At 48.4% G+C, this 15,919-nt stretch overlaps 8 protein-coding genes across 8 annotated transcripts; 4 read left to right on the top strand and 4 right to left on the bottom strand.

Annotated features, from left to right (window-relative positions):
- Window positions 1-584: 584 nt before the first annotated feature.
- B0J16DRAFT_182909 (pectate lyase-domain-containing protein) lies at window positions 585-1,980 on the top strand. The gene is made up of 2 exons (XM_046122653.1): window positions 585-992; window positions 1,049-1,980. The coding sequence occupies exons 1-2, from the start codon at window positions 707-709 to the stop codon at window positions 1,750-1,752; spliced, it is 990 nt and encodes a 329-aa protein (XP_045978875.1). The 5' UTR covers window positions 585-706; the 3' UTR covers window positions 1,753-1,980.
- Window positions 1,981-2,634: 654 nt separating this feature from the next.
- B0J16DRAFT_418024 (glycosyl hydrolase family 76-domain-containing protein) lies at window positions 2,635-4,572 on the top strand. Its single transcript, XM_046133729.1, has 3 exons — window positions 2,635-3,293; window positions 3,347-3,591; window positions 3,645-4,572. Exons 1-3 carry the CDS (start codon window positions 2,717-2,719, stop codon window positions 4,188-4,190), a joined length of 1,368 nt encoding a protein of 455 aa, XP_045978874.1. The 5' UTR covers window positions 2,635-2,716; the 3' UTR covers window positions 4,191-4,572.
- A 1-nt stretch (window position 4,573) lies between these two features.
- B0J16DRAFT_348765 (uncharacterized protein) lies at window positions 4,574-5,513 on the bottom strand. The gene has a single exon (XM_046128793.1). The coding sequence runs from the start codon at window positions 5,493-5,495 to the stop codon at window positions 5,055-5,057; it is 441 nt and encodes a 146-aa protein (XP_045978873.1). The 5' UTR covers window positions 5,496-5,513; the 3' UTR covers window positions 4,574-5,054.
- Window positions 5,514-6,563: 1,050 nt separating this feature from the next.
- On the bottom strand, window positions 6,564-8,727 carry B0J16DRAFT_182888 (major facilitator superfamily domain-containing protein). The gene is made up of 2 exons (XM_046122652.1): window positions 8,267-8,727; window positions 6,564-8,208 (listed from the first exon to the last, which is right to left on the bottom strand). Exons 1-2 carry the CDS (start codon window positions 8,568-8,570, stop codon window positions 6,944-6,946), a joined length of 1,569 nt encoding a protein of 522 aa, XP_045978872.1. The 5' UTR covers window positions 8,571-8,727; the 3' UTR covers window positions 6,564-6,943.
- A 499-nt stretch (window positions 8,728-9,226) lies between these two features.
- Window positions 9,227-9,964, top strand: B0J16DRAFT_182879 (uncharacterized protein). Its single transcript, XM_046122651.1, has one exon. The coding sequence runs from the start codon at window positions 9,382-9,384 to the stop codon at window positions 9,778-9,780; it is 399 nt and encodes a 132-aa protein (XP_045978871.1). The 5' UTR covers window positions 9,227-9,381; the 3' UTR covers window positions 9,781-9,964.
- Window positions 9,965-11,839: 1,875 nt separating this feature from the next.
- On the bottom strand, window positions 11,840-12,693 carry B0J16DRAFT_323990 (uncharacterized protein; the record flags this gene model as incomplete). The annotated part of the gene is made up of 2 exons (XM_046125802.1): window positions 11,840-12,264; window positions 12,315-12,693. The coding sequence occupies 2 exons, from the start codon at window positions 12,691-12,693 to the stop codon at window positions 11,840-11,842; spliced, it is 804 nt and encodes a 267-aa protein (XP_045978870.1).
- Window positions 12,694-12,914: 221 nt separating this feature from the next.
- Window positions 12,915-14,606, bottom strand: B0J16DRAFT_348758 (uncharacterized protein). Its single transcript, XM_046128792.1, has 3 exons — window positions 13,810-14,606; window positions 13,013-13,760; window positions 12,915-12,934 (listed from the first exon to the last, which is right to left on the bottom strand). The coding sequence occupies exons 1-2, from the start codon at window positions 14,531-14,533 to the stop codon at window positions 13,129-13,131; spliced, it is 1,356 nt and encodes a 451-aa protein (XP_045978869.1). The 5' UTR covers window positions 14,534-14,606; the 3' UTR covers window positions 12,915-12,934; window positions 13,013-13,128.
- Window positions 14,607-14,975: 369 nt separating this feature from the next.
- On the top strand, window positions 14,976-15,651 carry B0J16DRAFT_348757 (uncharacterized protein). Its single transcript, XM_046128791.1, has one exon. The coding sequence runs from the start codon at window positions 15,111-15,113 to the stop codon at window positions 15,534-15,536; it is 426 nt and encodes a 141-aa protein (XP_045978868.1). The 5' UTR covers window positions 14,976-15,110; the 3' UTR covers window positions 15,537-15,651.
- The last annotated feature ends 268 nt before the right edge of the window (window positions 15,652-15,919 follow it).

The raw sequence follows: 15,919 nt of genomic DNA, 5'->3' as shown, positions 1-15,919 counted from the left end.
CATGAAACAATGTGGGTTCATCAAACTACCACGTTAACTTAGCGCGTAGGACAGCAAACGCCAAAAGGTCTAGACAACCCCAAACACAGCTCAGAACAATTCGACCGGCAGTTAAAAATAGTCAAAATAATACGCGTATGAACAAAACTGTCCAAGCACAAAAGGAATTGCAGCGCGCTGCGACAGATCAAGCTGTTAAGCTTAAGCTGCTTAACGCCTGGACCCCAGTAAGGGGCCGTTTCAGCATCGGGGAATACCATCGTGTCCTGAAATTAGCCAGTGATCGTCGTCTTGTGTCATTGCAATTGCAAGGATCAGCTCGCTTATGATAGGTGGTCTTTTTGACAACTGAAACAAGCTTCGCAGGTTGTATCATTTAAGGATTTTATCATGGATAGTTTCATACCTAAGCTCATTCCCAAGACAAAAGAAACTTGGCTTCTGGGGCGATCTGCAAACAGTATCCATAGATGTCACTGGATTGACGAATCACTCTTGAATGATGACAGGCTTATAAGGTTGTTGCATGTCCCGATCAATTGGCATTTTTGTCCTCAGCATCACTTTCTTTACTCTTCATTTCACTCTTTTACAAGCTGTGCTTGTTCGTTCTTTTTGTCTTAACAATATCCAGTCGTTTCAACCGGTTTGATACCACTTTCTCTCTTTGCATCCTCCAACAACCCTTTTTCCAACAACCATCAATATGCAGTACCGTTTGATCATGGCCACTTTGGCCCTTAGCGTTTACGCTGCTCCCGCTCCTATGATCACTGGTGCTCCTTCTCTGTCTCGACGACAGGATGGTGGCGGCGCTGCTGGTGGTAGCAGCGTTCTCAAAGAACCCATGACTATTGCTGCTGGCGAGTCATTCGACGGTGGTAACGCTGTCTTTGACCGTGGTGTTTCTTGCACTGGTCAGGAAGAGGGTGGTGACTCCGATGCTGTCTTCATCCTTGAGAAGGGCGCTACCCTTTCCAACGTCCGAATCGGTAAGTCGAACAAGTCTCATCCGTTGTGGCGCGTCATCTAACAGCTGCTATTACAGGTCCTAACCAGATCGAGGGTGTCCACTGCAACGGTGGCTGCACCTTGAACAACGTCGTCTGGGATGCCGTCTGTGAAGATGCCTTCAGCATCAAGAAGCAGGAGGACGGCGAGACCACTACCATCAACGGTGGTGGTGCCAAGGGCGCCGAGGACAAGGTTATCCAGCACAACGGTGGTGGTACCGTTATCATCAAGGACTTTGAGGTCTCCGACTTCGGCAAGCTCTACCGAAGCTGCGGTAACTGCAAGTCCATGCCCGCTCGTCACGTTGAGATCTCTGGCGGTTCAGCCACTAGTGGAAAGATGCTTGTTGGCATCAACCCTAACATGGGCGACACCGCCAAGATCTCTGGCATCAAGATTACCGATGTTCCTAAGGAGTGCATCACCTTCGAGGGTGTCACTGATGGAAGTGAGCCAAAGGAGGTTGGCACCTGTGATGGTGCTGGCGGTGCCGGATCTGGATCTGGATCTGGTGATTCTACTGAGGCCCCTGCCACTCCTACTACCCCTGCCGACAGCACCGAGTCCCCTATTGAATCTCAGGTCGCCGATCCCGTTCAGACCTCTGTCGATGGTGGCTCTGACGGCGATAACCAGTCTGGTGACAACGAGAACAACAATGACGACAACGATGACGATAAGAAGGATGATGATAAGAAGGATGAGAATGAGGAGAACAAGGACGAGGAGAACGAGTAGCAGGATTCTGGCGACAACAACAACAACGACCAGGAGCAGCCTTCCAGCGATCAGACCCAAGGCGGCTTCAACGGTCAGCAGCCTCCTCAGCCTCAGTTTGGTGCTCCTCCTCAGTTCGGTGGTTCCTCCGGATTTGGTGGCTTCTAAACGGTGTCTACGCAATTGCTTGGCCAACAAAGGAGGAAAAGGTAAGACAGTAATTACTTGCTGTCGCTGTTGCGAAACATGGATTTGTTGTATGTAACTATTTATTATCAACAAGATTAAGACACATTTTTGAGCACACTTGATATACGTCATACTCTATGTTTCTATAAAAAGGGCAATTTGTCCGCTATCGTGCAAATGGAATGGAATAGGGCTGAGCCGAAACCTGCATACCTCTGTTGAGATTGCGGATCTGTTTCTGAAGCTTAGTGGAAACCTGCAGGGCAAATTACTGCGCCGCATTAAAATCTGACTAGGCTGACTTGAGCACCTTGGTCAGGGCAAGAGGCTCTAGGGCCTTTCCAGTGGTGCCATCCATTCTCACTCTTGACCAGCGGTTATGGTGGTTCTGTGTTGTTTAGTCGTCTGAACGTTGACTTGGTATTTGTTTACAAGTTTTAGAAAATCTTGTATTCTTATATTATAAAGACAGATGGAAGGAAGAAGTTTGGCGAGTGACATCCGAATGCGATCGCATTGAACGGCTAATGATTGTGCTGACGGTGCCAAGTCTTCCGAATGAGGGAATCTCCGTTTTCTTAGGCATTGGCCATCAACTGATTGGACCAACACACTCTCGAAGGATTGTCCCTTCACTTCATTTCGCTAAAAACAATGGCGCTTGCTTTTTAGCTCATTATGCTGCCTAGCGCGTTGCAATTTCTCAACCGTGATAAAAAGCGCGAGCCTGCTCCATCGGGCGAAATGTGATCTTCTTATCTCCGTTCTCCACATTCGTTTCATTCATTCATTCATTATGGTTGCATTGAAGAACATCGCTAGCCTCGCCCTGTTGCTGGTACAGTCTGCGACTGTCCAGTCTATGGACCTCGACAGCAGAGAGGGTATCCTTGACGCTTCCAAGGCGCTTGCTGGAGACCTCATTGAGTTTTATAAGGGCAACAAGAGCGGTGAAACTCCTGGTCTCTTGGATCCCATCAACACCCTGCGTGATGGTTACTATTGGTACCAGTCGGGAGCCTTCATGAGCGCCTACGTCGATTATTGGCAATTGACTGGCGATGACACGTACAACGATCTGGTTAGAGAGGGCCTGGAATGGCAAGTGGGAAGAGACAAGGATTTCATGCCGGCTAACCAAAGCACATCGATGGGAAATGATGATCAGACTATCTGGGCAATGGCTGCCATGTCGGCTGCTGAATATGGCTTCCCTGCTCCCACTGATAAGAAGACCCAGTGGTATGACGTCGCCAAGAACGCTTGGGACACGATGCGTGAGCGATGGGATATCGAAGACAAGAGTGACGTCTGCTACGGTGGTCTGCGATGGCAGATCTTCACGTTCAATAATGGGTATGACTACAAGTCAAGTAAGTTGACCCCGGTGCTAAGCCTTAGTACACTACTGACATGATCTACACAGCTCTCTCTAACACACTGTTCCTAAACCTTGGAGCGCGAATCTACAGATGGGCTGAGAGCGATGCCGTCGCCGACTATGTGACCATGGCCTACACGTGGCTCGAAGAGCGACAGTTGATCGACGACAAGACTAGCGCTGTTTATGACGGTGGCCATGCAACCGACAACTGTACTACCATCAACAAAGTCCAATGGTCTGCAAACGCCGCATCCTTGTCCATGGGTCTCGCTTACTTTTACAACGCTGTAAGTCTACAAGCTCATGTGTGCACATAACCATCACTAACCCATGTCCCAAGACTGGCGAATCCAGCGAACCCAGCATGTGGAAAGACGCCGTGGAGGAGCTCACCACCATGACCCTCAAGACCTTTTTCACCAAAGACGGCAAATTCAAGGAAGTCGCGTGTACAAAAGACACATGCCCTAGAGATATCCTAACCTACAAGGCTCTCACTCACAGGTGGCTCGCTGTGACTGCCCAGCTTGCTCCCTTCCTGTCCGAGAAGATCGTGCCCGTTCTCCGAAAGTCGGCCAAGAGCTTGCAGGCAGAAGGTGATGGCAAGGATGCGCTGGAGCAGAAGCTTGCCAACTTTGCCGTCATTTCCAACTTGTTGATTCCAGATGCCTCTTCCCCCATGAAGCAGAAGGATGCCAAGACCAAGACTGAGGACGACTCGTCAGATGCTACCAGCTCGGCTACTGAATCAGCTACGGGCTCAGCCACCAGCACGGGCGCCGCTGCTGAGGCAACAGTCCCAGATAGCTCTGCCAACAGCCTTGCTGGCTCTGGTAGCGTCTTGGTCCTTTCAATGGTAGTTGCGGCCGTCCAGTGGCTTCTGTAGAACTCATCCTTTATATACGATGAATTCGCCTCAAGATTTATGAAGTGTCGAAGTTACGCTCACGTGATGATGAAAGGTCCAAAACTTGACTTGGGGCACTAGAATAGGGTTTCTAGCTCAAGCTTTATTTCTGTTCTTCCCGAAACTCCAGCCCGGGATGAGGGATTGAAGTCTACCCAGTCGTAGATCCGGGTACCAAAGTCAATCGACTTCTAGTTTCCGTCAACAGACAAGCGAACCTGATTTATTCCCTGGCTGTAAATTCCGACGTAAATCTTCCAACTAGTTACAAGTTCCATACACATTGGCACAGCGCTGGTTGCTAAGAAGGTTACAGTTTACACCTATTCAGATAAGTTCGGTGCAATTTTGAGAACGCCAGATAGTGACCATAAAGGTGCTTTGAACAATCAAGTGCTGTCAATTGAAGATGATCAAAAATATATACATGGTGCTTGCTTGAACAAATAGCAGCTGTAAAGGATGCTTGCTTATTTACAAAATGGGAAAGCATCTGCCCTTTGCCGTCATCGGAGTGGTGAACCAGATGTCGGCAGCTCGGAACTACTTTTGAGTTCCGACATCGGTATCAAGCCACCGCGCTCTGGTGGCGGGTCCGCTTCTCCACCATCTCCGTGTAATTGCTCCAAATTTCAAGGTCAAACTCTGGCAAAAACGTTCTCGAACGCGCTGTGCAGTGTAGGAATTTGTGGCGTGGTATGTATTGCTGAGGCGTGGTTGGTCATTTCATGTCGTTATTGGTGGGATAAATCCCCAAGCGATGTTGGCCAGCCGTCAGATTTGCGGCGAAGCCATTGTTGGTGGTGTGTTTGCTAATGTTTGTCTGATGAATAACAAACACATTTATTGGCGTCCAGCGGGGATGTTGATGCCGGACCAGCGAGGAGCGGATGAAGGCTCAAAGACGTTTGTTCCCAGAGGAGGGTCTCGGCTGGACGAGGTAGACATGCTGGGAGTCTCGGTAACCACGGCGGAAGACTCGGAAATAGTGTTGACACGAGTGTTTCCCCAGAACCTGTCCATGATTGGGTCATGGACAGCGGTGTCGCGACCGTTTGAGAGGCTACGGCTGGGATCTGTGGTGCTCAGTCGTCGAGTCTGAGTGAGACCGAGACGGAGGGTTTGGGGAGCAGCGCGGGCGCCACGGCAGAGAGTCTGAATGGAGGAGCTCATGTTGATAGACTTTGGTACAGAGTTGGTAAGAAGTGAAGTAAAGAGAAGGAATATTATTATTGAGTTTATTAAAGTACAGAGTCTGGGGAAATCGGAGTTATACTTATACATCTCTCGGTTTGTTCCCGGGCTGAGGGCGCTTCGGCTGAGGGCTCGGATGAAGGGAATCTGGCTGGAATAGGAAATCCCCCACACCAACTTTTTCCCCGCATCCGTATGCCTTTACCCCAAAGTGGGCTGATATTTGTTCTGGAACTGGATGTCGGTAGTTGGAAGAGGAGAGAAGATAAGATAGTGACTTGCTTATCAATGGAATCTTCTCCGATATTCGGGTATCTCCAAATTTGACTTTGACTGGGGGGCGCCACTCCGTTGTCTGCCCCTCTTCCTCATTGACGGCTACATCAGACCACATCGGGCCACATCGGACAAGATAACGACCAACGAGAACACCAAAATACATATACTACAGGTATCAGTGGCAGGTATCAACGTTCACTATCACATACGTCAGTTCTTGCGCATGTTGTGGACAAAGACAAAGCACTTCATTGAGAGGCTTGTTCTGCTTTGTGGTCCCATATGATACTGGGCATCAGTTTAGGTTTCATGACGTGTCGATGCAGCAGATTGGCGAGAGACGTTGTGTTCCTCATGTCGTGCATGTGACCGAAAGCTTGGTACAGCGACCCAAGCCCTGGGGTTCCTGTAAAAAGCTTATGTGGCTGGCTGGTGCGACATTGGGCAGCAAAAGCGAGAACATCCTGAGCTGTTACAACATGTCTCAAAACATGCAGCATTTCTTGCCACTATCACATGTACAGTGGAAGATACAGCTTACTTTTCAACAGTCGTCACATATATGGCAATCGGTAGAACAGGGATGAGGTAATCAAGAATTGTATTCTGTCAGCTATACTAGCAATTGAAGCTCAGCTACACACTTCGAAGCATCCTAGACAGATGATAAAACATATAAAACGGAAATCTAGCAAGGGTTTTTGTTTTGAGTAGTTTGACCGCACACGCACACACACAAGACAATCTCAATGAGCATCATTTACCTCTGAAATCATTGGACCCATACGTTACGCCTTGCCTCGAAAATCAAAATGTTGATAAACGCGCATGCCTAAGATGAAATCTGGCCTGAAGATCCAGGTGATGATGGTAAAAAGAAAGTGACGGATATAGTCGTTACGTCTGTGTCGTGGGGAAAAGAGCAATCGAGAAACAGGCTCAGAATGCTGCAGTACGTGATGCAAAGGAGATCGAATCGAGAGATTATTGCGCCAGTGGTTTTCCAAAAGCGTCTGCTTTTTAGTATGGAAGCCAAATTGCGAGCCTTGCAACGGACGATGGTTCGAGCCGGAACAGTAATATGTGATGATTGGTCGACATCCAATATGTGCAAGTCGATTTTTGAGACTTCTTCAGTCGTCCGTGCAAGCTGCTGTTGTTTTGCTGATAGCGTATTCCAACGCTAGCAATGCCAAAAGGAAAGAGGAACCTCCGGATAATTCCACCAGGCAGGTTGCCAATGTTTTGAGATGTCATTCTCATGACAGTGAATTTCTGCCACGGCGACCACGGCGGGATTCATTGGTAACGGTCGTGGTAAGGGCGTTATCCACCACGACATCGTCCCTGGTGAGCTGTCTTCGTGGGATCCAGAACAGCTGGATCGCACCGATGATGGCAACCAACACACAACTTACCCACGCGAAAACTGAACCTGCAAGGGCGTAAAAGACTCCAACGAGGGGAGGAGCAATGGTACGTGCCAAGCAAGCACCAGACATAGCCAAACCGTTAACCCGTCCCAGCACAGCAGGGGTGGGAGTAGCATCCTTTATGAGGATCAAGCAGACCGGGGCCACGATCAAACCACAGAAACTCTGCATCAAAAGCGATAGGTAGATGCCAGCAGAGGTCCAAGGCTCGGCAAAGGCGGAAAGGAAAGGCATGAGCATGTAGGACACAGGGTAGAGAATAATCATGCTGAGGAAAGAGTGCCACACGCCCAGGCGGCTGACGTACATGGGGAAGACAACGCCCTGGATAAGGAGACCCAAGCCACCGTTGACGGCCAAGTACAATCCGACGTCGTGCACGGTGTAACCGAGACCACCGACCAAGTCAAGTGTTCCGCGTGTCTCCGAGGGCTCGTCGAGTAGATACGTGGCAAGAAGGCTGCTTGCAGCCATCTGGTGGTACGAGAAGATGAGCAGTGAGACGATGAGCATCATGACGGTGTAGTTGAACGTCTTCTCGCCTGACTGGGACTCGTTCTCCTGCTCCTCGTTGGGCGGTGTCAGGAGATCCTGGGGCAGTAGGACAGAATGCACGGTTCCAAAGGAAGATCGGCGCAGATCGATGAAGTCGTGCTCAACAGCCATACCCAAACTGGACTCTGCGAAGCGGGGGCGCGATCGGCTGGTTGAGGGAGACATGTGTCGCATACGGCTGCGGGAAACGGAGCTTCGGTACTGGTTTCGGACGCGTCCGTGGAGAGGAGTTCTCTCGTCGATAGACTCCAGGTCGTCAACAACGGGAATATCCTGGTAGTTGAGGGCGGCATTCTCGGCCTCCTCGCCGGGTCTGACGAGGGTCTCCTCGAGAAAGAAGATACCCTGGATAACGGCGATAACGACAACAATCACCGAAACGAGGTTGGGAAGTAAGAACGGGTATCGTCCAAAAAGTCCGTCTTCGGAGAAGAATCGAGGGTACCAGTAGGCGGGCTGGGCAAGGAATCCTCCCATGGCAGAGCCGATGATGCCGCCAAGAGTCCAGATGAAAGGCTGCACAGCGTACGCCTTGGCTGTGACATAGTTAGCTTCTGATGAATTTTCATCCGAATAAGAAATGCGCAAACTTACGCTCATGCTCGGGCAATTTCACCATCTCGGCGACCATGGTCTGCATGACAGAGACGTTGCCATTGAGGGCACCGCCCACAAATCGTGCCAAAAGAGCAACCCAGTAAGACTTTGCCAGACCGAAGATGAGACTAGAGATAGCGACACCGACGAGTCCGAACAAAACCACAGGCTTGCGCCCAATGCGATCCGACAAAATACCCCATCCCATAGAAGTCAGCGCCTCGGCGAGGGCATATGCCGAGACGAGCAGTCCCGCGTAAAATGAAGCATCTTTCTCATCAATTCCCAAATCCTTGACCATCAAAAATGTGTAGGCCAGGATAGAATTGAAAGCGATGGGCTCAGAGAATCGACATATTGCTGGTCGTCGTTGTTAGTGAATGCATTCATCCTGAGTGAGGGGCACGCGATGCGATGGGGGCGAAATTAATGGCGGTGAAGGTGCAGTGGCAGTAGCAGTCACAGTGGGCTGAACTGGACTGAGATTCGTTGCAGTGGGCATTGACGTACCGAGAATCGTTAGCTGCCTCGTCGGGAAGGCGTTCGGATCTGTGTCGCCTTTTGCTTTCCTTAGATTCATGGCGCGACTTCTTTTTCCTTCTGATCACCAATTGAATGGATGAAACCACTGTCGACGGTGAGGACGGGGGGATGGGAAGGGGAAAGATAAAAGGAAAAAAAAAAAGAGGAACGGTCGGGAGAAGGAAGAGGGAAAGAAAAAAATCTTTTGGCGGGCCATATGACTCTCAAGTAGGTACGAGTAGGCTAACAGAATTTCACACCTCGGGCGCACTGAATCAGGCGCTTGCTTATGGTAGCCCGGCCCGTAAACCGACTGGACTTCGGTGCTACGCTGCAAACCCCCACGTACAGTGAGCTCCAGGTTGTCACCAACCCCGGTAAACTCCTCCTCAGTGGTTATCACTTGGCGAGCAGAGGGGGGTTACAGCGCCTACAAAAAAAAAATTGATAATCCCGGGCAAGGTTCAGCTGCCTGTCACGATCCTGCATTAGGATTCAGGACAAAGCATGGGGTAAAACCTTGGAGTGGATTAATTATCCCCTCATCATCCGAAGCAAGACATCATCCATTGTGAGATTTCAACGATGGAATGGGCGTTGACCGAGGGTCAATACCTCGCATTCCCGGGTTAACCCTTGCTCATTACTCAAGATACCGATTCTCCAACACTAACATGAATCACCACCACAAGAAGAACTTTTGCTTTTTTTTTTCTTCGTCTTGGTCCTTCGCTTTGACCATCTTGAAAAAAAGATGCCGACTAAACTTCGGCTACTTCACGAATACATGTCCGCTGACCTTGTTTCTCGTGCTTGGGATGACAATGCCGTACAGTAGACCATGGATGATCAGTGGCAAGCTGTTTTGTTTAATGTTTGCTGCATTTTTTGCCTTCCGTGGCAAAATATACTTTCGCTTCGTCGGATGTCGTCAATGTGCATGCAAAACATCCTTGAGCTGTCAATCTGTCAAACGAACTTTAACATAAAAAGACAACGCAGAACTGTAACAATAAGCGACAACAGACTTTGTCGCTGTCAAACAAAGCTTGGACTTTGCACATCTTGGATTAACACTAAACTGACATCCCTGTCTCAGTTATCATCAACTATCCTAGATCTTGTTCTCCTCTTAGCTCTCATGTCCTTCTCTATCGCACACCGTTTTTCCGCTAAGTGATGACACTAAGGCATCGTCGTGTGGCGAAACGGAAATCGTTCAACTGACTAACGCTAGCGCGGAGAGAAACAAGCTAATTGATGCTGGTGCTTTGCAAGTGACGATGAGGCTGAAAACGGTAAAGGCCATTCTCTCATTCATTGATTCACACAAAAGAACGGTGACATGATATGAGTGATGATGTGGTATCGGGTAGGCGAGGTGACAGATCGGATTTGGATCTCTCGCTTTTGCTTAGCTTCCTTATTGAGGTCCATGCTTGCTGATCTGCAGCGAGCGGGCATCAATCAACAGGGCCTGTTCCATTCTGTCGTGTGTGCTCTGCATATGGATGCATGCTTCTTCTTTTCTCTCCCCTCTTCTGATGGAAGCATCCATCCATCCATCCATCCAATATGCACGGACCCTTAGCAATCCTTCCTTGGCCCGATATCGTATCGTATCATGTCGGAAGATAAGCACGATAAGACGCTGGAACCCCAGACATTGACGGTTATATGCACTGTAATACACCCGGACCAATAATTGAACTTTCTAAACAATGTAAGAGGCTGACGGTGCATTTCTTAATTGCTAGTGTATCAAACTGCCGCGCTCGTGAGGTGAGCTGATGGTCCCCTCCCCGCTCGCTCACCGGCTTTCTCTCGTACTAATTCTGTCCTGGTGGCTGGTAGCGGGTAACAGGTAGCAGGTAGAGTCAGATTCGGGCTGGGGACTGACCGTTCAGTCTTGTACCACCACAAAAACAAGTTCGTCGACCAAATCTTCGTCTGACAATTGACGATGGAGCGGGTATCCATGGATACACCCTTGATCATGCGCGACTTAAATTGCGCACCATCGTCGTCGCCTGATAAGTAACCTGGTAACCTCCCCGATCGCGCAGGTGAGAAATCCGATTATATGGGTCCTCCAACTCGCCATGGCATGGGAATTGAATCAGACACTAAAAAGTCCGATTCTTAGAGACCATTGCTAGATATCGTATATTTAGCACATGGCTTTGACAGCTGATGTCTCCAGAGTCTAGATCTGGATCCATTGTTCCGGCGGTGTGGTCCATTCAAGAAGCCATCTTCCGGACCTACTGAATGTTAATCCCGGCGAACGCACATCGCGACGACTTCCATTTTCCAACAATCATCGATCAAAACTGGTATGTGGCTGAACAATGTGCTCACCCAAACAAATTGCTTTTGTCTGTGATGTGCGACAGATCATTTCAGAAACCGGGCTTTCGTTGAATCATCATATAAAAATTTGGTGCACAGCGTTGTATTACCGGCACACAACAAGGAGGAATTCTGGGTGGGTAGCACAACGCTTCGTATCGGTGTGATCCCTGCATGCAATTTCTACCAGTCCCTACGCACGGGGAAATAAGCATTGTAGTCCAGGAACGTCCCGCTGGTAATAAAGTCTCAGCGTCATAGAAACTGAAACGGGTGAGACAAAGGTCTTGGTTTGTATTGAGCCATGCCGCTGTGTTTCACTTGTAATTTCTTCTTCCTTGAGCCGCGTACCTGTATCATGTTATGCAGGTCGCCTTGGTGATTCATCAAGCTATCATGGGTCGATACAGAGATCGAAAGCATCCTATTTAGACATTCTTTTCGTTGATCCTGCATTGCCCTTGAATAAAACAATAGCTCGCGCGACCTTGGACAGGGCGGTGATTTGGCTTGCAAATATCGGTTTTGGGTAACAAACCATGCTCGAAATCACTGTCATGAATAGTATTGATTATCAAGTTCGATAATGATGAGACTGTCAGCCGAACAAATTGATTCATGTCATGGAGTACTTTCAGGAAAGAGGAAGCAAATGCTATTAGTTATACGCAAGATACAAAACCATCATCAGCAAAATCAAGCAAACTTCGTCTTGGGCCGTTCCTGCAACTCCCCATCCAAGATGATATCAACCTTCTCATTATAAAAGCAGACCATCTTCGCGATAGCGCCACTCTCATGGGTCGGGTGATTATAATACCAAACCAGATTCTCATATGTCTTTCCATCCACAACCACATGGTAATACTCGGCCTCTCCCTTGTAAGGGCATTTTGTCTTGAGATTGCTCTTTCGCAGGAAAGTTTGATCAACTGCAGTGAAAGGCAAGTAGTAACGGGTTGGTAGACTCGTCTCAAGTAAATGCATGGACGATTCAGTCTTGGCAACTGTTTTGCCAGCGACCTTGACCTCGATTGGGCGTTCAGAGCGGAGGATATCTACACGCTTGAAAGGGTCTTTTACATGAACAAAGATTGGTTCATCTTCCTCCAGCCATTGGTCTAAACAATCGTTAGTTTCGTAGTTTCATCTTGTTCGAATGAACACATACCTATACTGCGAAACTCGATTCTCACCGTGTCAGAAAGCGGCCCAAGGGTCACATCCTGAAAGAATCGTAGAACTCCATCTACCTTCTTCTCCTCCAGAACATCATGCCCAGGAACAATCAGTTGCGAAATCGCGGCCCGTTCCTTGAGCTCCACAGAGATGTTCTGCTGATCAGCTAACTTGCCGTTCCTGATATCCACCAAGGGCACATAGATGGTAGGAAAACTGTCGTGCTCCCAGACATAGACAGCTTTGGTGGTATCGACGACAGTAATGTGATTGTGGATAGCTCGAATCCTGCGAGATGTTGGAAGAGCCTTGCGAGGGCCGTGCTCGATGAGGTTCTGTGCAAGCTCTGCGAGAGCGTGTCTGCTGCCCATTTTAAATCGTGTGAACGGAGAAAACCAACGAGTTTTGACAAGAGATACTTTTTGCATAAAGAGTTTATAAGTACTATGGTAGTAAATAATTAGTAGCCCGATATCAAGTTGGGGGAGTTTGGTGGTTGTTATAATGTCATACCCCGCTCATGATGACGCAAAGGAGTATATGCAGGATTCAGCCATTGGACCCTTGATTTATAATCCTCCACGGAAGGTACCTCAGATACGACGGAAATACCTGCCATACTGTAAGAATGGACCTTTCTCTTTGAAATTAAAGAGCTGAGCCATTCGTAGGCAGCCGGAATAGTCTTACATTATGTGAAAAGTGCTTCTTGACACCAAATATTAGACTTTCATAAACTAGACAGTAAATCCATATCATGAAGCTGCACGCAATGAATGCTTCAGATGGTGCTTCTCTTTGGTCGATTAATAAAAGTGGTACACTTTATCCAGATTGTCTGTGATATGGACGTTCCAATCCAGTCCATGTGTCTTGATTGCCCTTTTCCAAACCTCCACCGTCTCCTCACTTAGCTCAGGCATAGCCGGTTTGCCTGCAAACTCAAGACAGGGTACATCTTCCGACTTGGTGTTGAAGCAAATGCCTATTTGCGAACGACCGTGGTTGATGATATTGAGCTCCTCGATCTTTGGCATTCGAGCAGCGCAAATGCCAGCCGCGATGGCGAACCTGTTCAAGATGTTCTGGTCGTAAATGTATACCCCACTGCCGCCAAGTGTGAATTGGGCAATACACTCGCCCGATGGCAAATGTTCTTTTAACTCAAGGTTATAGGAACGTATGCTAGGCCACAGAGCATCGGGATTTGGTTGTGCTGGTAAAAGTATTGTGCTGTCTATCCTGGCTATAAGATAGAAGTCTTCGAGACCTTGTCTTTGCGTGAAAGAATAAAAAGACAGACTAAGAGCATCTTCTTGGATAGGAGGCGGGACTATACTGTTGGGGCGATCGCTTGACCCCCGTGGCGGCAGCCGTGTATAGCTTAAAATGAAAGATTTCACAGACATTGGAATCATCCCAAGTGTCCACGCGAACACTACACCGACCTCGTTAGACGCACCTCACTCATCTCTTTGTAAACTCACTTGTTCTTTGACTCATCTCGTCATACGGTTCGATGAACTCTTCATCGGTAAGCCACCATTCTAGCTTCGATAGTCGTGTCATCTTTGACGCAAAGCGGTTAATCGAAGATGGAGAGAAAAGTATGCTTGCCGAGCCAGGTTCCACCCTGAAATAATGAATAGCTGGTATGTCACCAATATCCGCCTCCCAGTCTTTAAACAGCTCGACGAACATAGGTGTCACAGTCCCACAAAGCACTTGGAACCTTTCGACTGATCTCTTTGTTTCGTTCCTCAGAAGTCGTAGGGCGAACTTTTTCGGCGGCGTAATAAAAATCTCTAAACCTACTACCGGTTCTGGTCGAGGCGGAATTTGCGACAAAACACTGAAAAGCTGCTTGGCGCTTTTATTGAAGACCAGTTGATCATCATAATCTTCTTCCGGATTTGTCGATATGATCAGATTGTGTGCGGGGAATTCAAAATCGTACCAGATGTACCGGATATAGCTGAGGCGAAGAGGACTGAGATAGTTTTCACGCTGAGCGACGTCGAGTCGAGTCGAGTTCAGGATTAGATGCCGGAATGTGATCGACTCTACGATGGATTGCCATTGTCGAGAAATCACTGCGTAGCGCGCGAGCGGTGTTACAGGGCAATGTTCATTTATTTGGGGGAACCAGCGCGACTTGACAATCAAGCTGAGGATGATTTTGCGAATGATCTCTGACGGAAGGTTGTCCATGGTTTTCGGAAAGACTAATCTGGGTAAGGGAATATGCGTCGATGTGTGTCTCAAGCTTCCATGTTGTGATGTTGGAATCGATGGAAAAAGTTGACCATATCCGCGTTGCGACCAAAACATGTGCCGCAGTTGCTTAGTCACCGACCAAGACTTAAGGAGTCAAAATAAAGTAGCCTAAGCTCCCACCTAAGGCAGCATAAGTTAGCTATATGTTTTTGTCTCTTATGTTCTTGACAGCCAATTATTCTGACACCCTGCTGGCAAGGCACACAAGGTCAAGCCCACTTGTGTTACTTTGAATATTATGCGCCTCAGCCCAAATTTTGGATACCTGTCAGATTTTGGCTCTGTTTTTAGCGCTGCAGGTGGGCTATGTTCATGATAATGATCCCATCGAGGCGGAGCAACTAGGCAGATAGCTCAGCTTGGGTCCAAGGTTATACTATATACTGAGATAAATAGACTGGTGAGACGCATGTCTTGTTCAAACTAATTTACTGACTTCTCAAACCCCCATCAAATCCAAGCAAAATCAGCATATCACCATACCCTGCAGTAACACTGCCACTTCCGCATAATGCCTTCAACCACCAAAAAGCAACGCGCTAGCTTCGGAAACATCAAGGCGATTCAAGCTCCTCTCAGCGCAAAATGGGATCTTCGCGTCCCCGGCCCCGAAATGATCAAACTCATCTACGGATCTCGGTCTGAAGACATGGACGATAAGTGGATGTGCAGCACCGACGGCCCTGACAGGGAGGGAAACATTAGAGTCAGCTTCTGTAGAAGCTGGACTAGCATGGAGAGGGTAGCTCTGATCGGAAAAGTATCACCCGAGGCACACAGAAACGAGAAGGCTATTGAGAGAGAAGGCGGAGTGATTACGGAGGTCGTCTGGGAAAAGCCTCTGAAGGGCGAATACGACCCTATGGATGAGAAAGCCGCCAAAGAATTTGCGGCTGGATTCAGCAAGGTCAGAATGGATTGCAATTTAAGGGTGTAATTGCATCTCACAGGGTTGAGAGAGCTGGGAGTTGACGAATTGGAGAATTTCAATGGCTTTTGTTGATAATACCCTCAAATCTATTTAATCCGACCATCTATTCAAGAATGCCATATATATTCCTCAAAATCAAGTCTTGCAGATGCTGATAAACCTCTCCCAAAAACGATTCTGTGTCTAATCTCACGTTAGCTGTGTACCGCTTCCAGATAAAAGTACTGACATGAAAATTTCAACTCAACTCATCTCGTCGGCGGGCCTTTGGGTGCATCAGGCATTCGAGCGGCAGCCGTCCTGGCTTCCAATTTCTCCGTAACTCGACGGTGGTTTTCTGCGACAGGGCGGGCAGCCGAGGTGTATGCTTGGGTATATGGCTGCTGAAG

This window comes from Fusarium flagelliforme, assembly GCF_020744385.1.
Source record: "Fusarium flagelliforme strain FIESC 12 MPI-CAGE-AA-0113 chromosome Unknown B0J16scaffold_7, whole genome shotgun sequence".
Classification (NCBI taxonomy): Eukaryota; Fungi; Ascomycota; class Sordariomycetes; order Hypocreales; family Nectriaceae; genus Fusarium; species Fusarium flagelliforme.
This window is presented reverse-complemented; position numbering and strand designations above follow the sequence as displayed.

Coding starts and splice junctions, on each gene's coding strand:
- B0J16DRAFT_348765 (XM_046128793.1), bottom strand. CDS start 5,495: ATGTATAAGTATAACTCCGATTTCCCCAGACTCTGTACTTTAATAAAC.
- B0J16DRAFT_418024 (XM_046133729.1), top strand. CDS start 2,717: ATGGTTGCATTGAAGAACATCGCTAGCCTCGCCCTGTTGCTGGTACAG. Junction 3,294..3,346: donor TGGGTATGACTACAAGTCAA/GTAAGTTGACCC, acceptor TGATCTACACAG/CTCTCTCTAACACACTGTTC. Junction 3,592..3,644: donor TCGCTTACTTTTACAACGCT/GTAAGTCTACAA, acceptor CCATGTCCCAAG/ACTGGCGAATCCAGCGAACC.
- B0J16DRAFT_182879 (XM_046122651.1), top strand. CDS start 9,382: ATGGGCGTTGACCGAGGGTCAATACCTCGCATTCCCGGGTTAACCCTT.
- B0J16DRAFT_182888 (XM_046122652.1), bottom strand. CDS start 8,570: ATGGTCAAGGATTTGGGAATTGATGAGAAAGATGCTTCATTTTACGCG. Junction 8,209..8,266: donor GAAATTGCCCGAGCATGAGC/GTAAGTTTGCGC, acceptor ACTATGTCACAG/CCAAGGCGTACGCTGTGCAG.
- B0J16DRAFT_182909 (XM_046122653.1), top strand. CDS start 707: ATGCAGTACCGTTTGATCATGGCCACTTTGGCCCTTAGCGTTTACGCT. Junction 993..1,048: donor CCTTTCCAACGTCCGAATCG/GTAAGTCGAACA, acceptor CTGCTATTACAG/GTCCTAACCAGATCGAGGGT.
- B0J16DRAFT_348757 (XM_046128791.1), top strand. CDS start 15,111: ATGCCTTCAACCACCAAAAAGCAACGCGCTAGCTTCGGAAACATCAAG.
- B0J16DRAFT_348758 (XM_046128792.1), bottom strand. CDS start 14,533: ATGGACAACCTTCCGTCAGAGATCATTCGCAAAATCATCCTCAGCTTG. Junction 13,761..13,809: donor CGAGATGAGTCAAAGAACAA/GTGAGTTTACAA, acceptor AGGTCGGTGTAG/TGTTCGCGTGGACACTTGGG.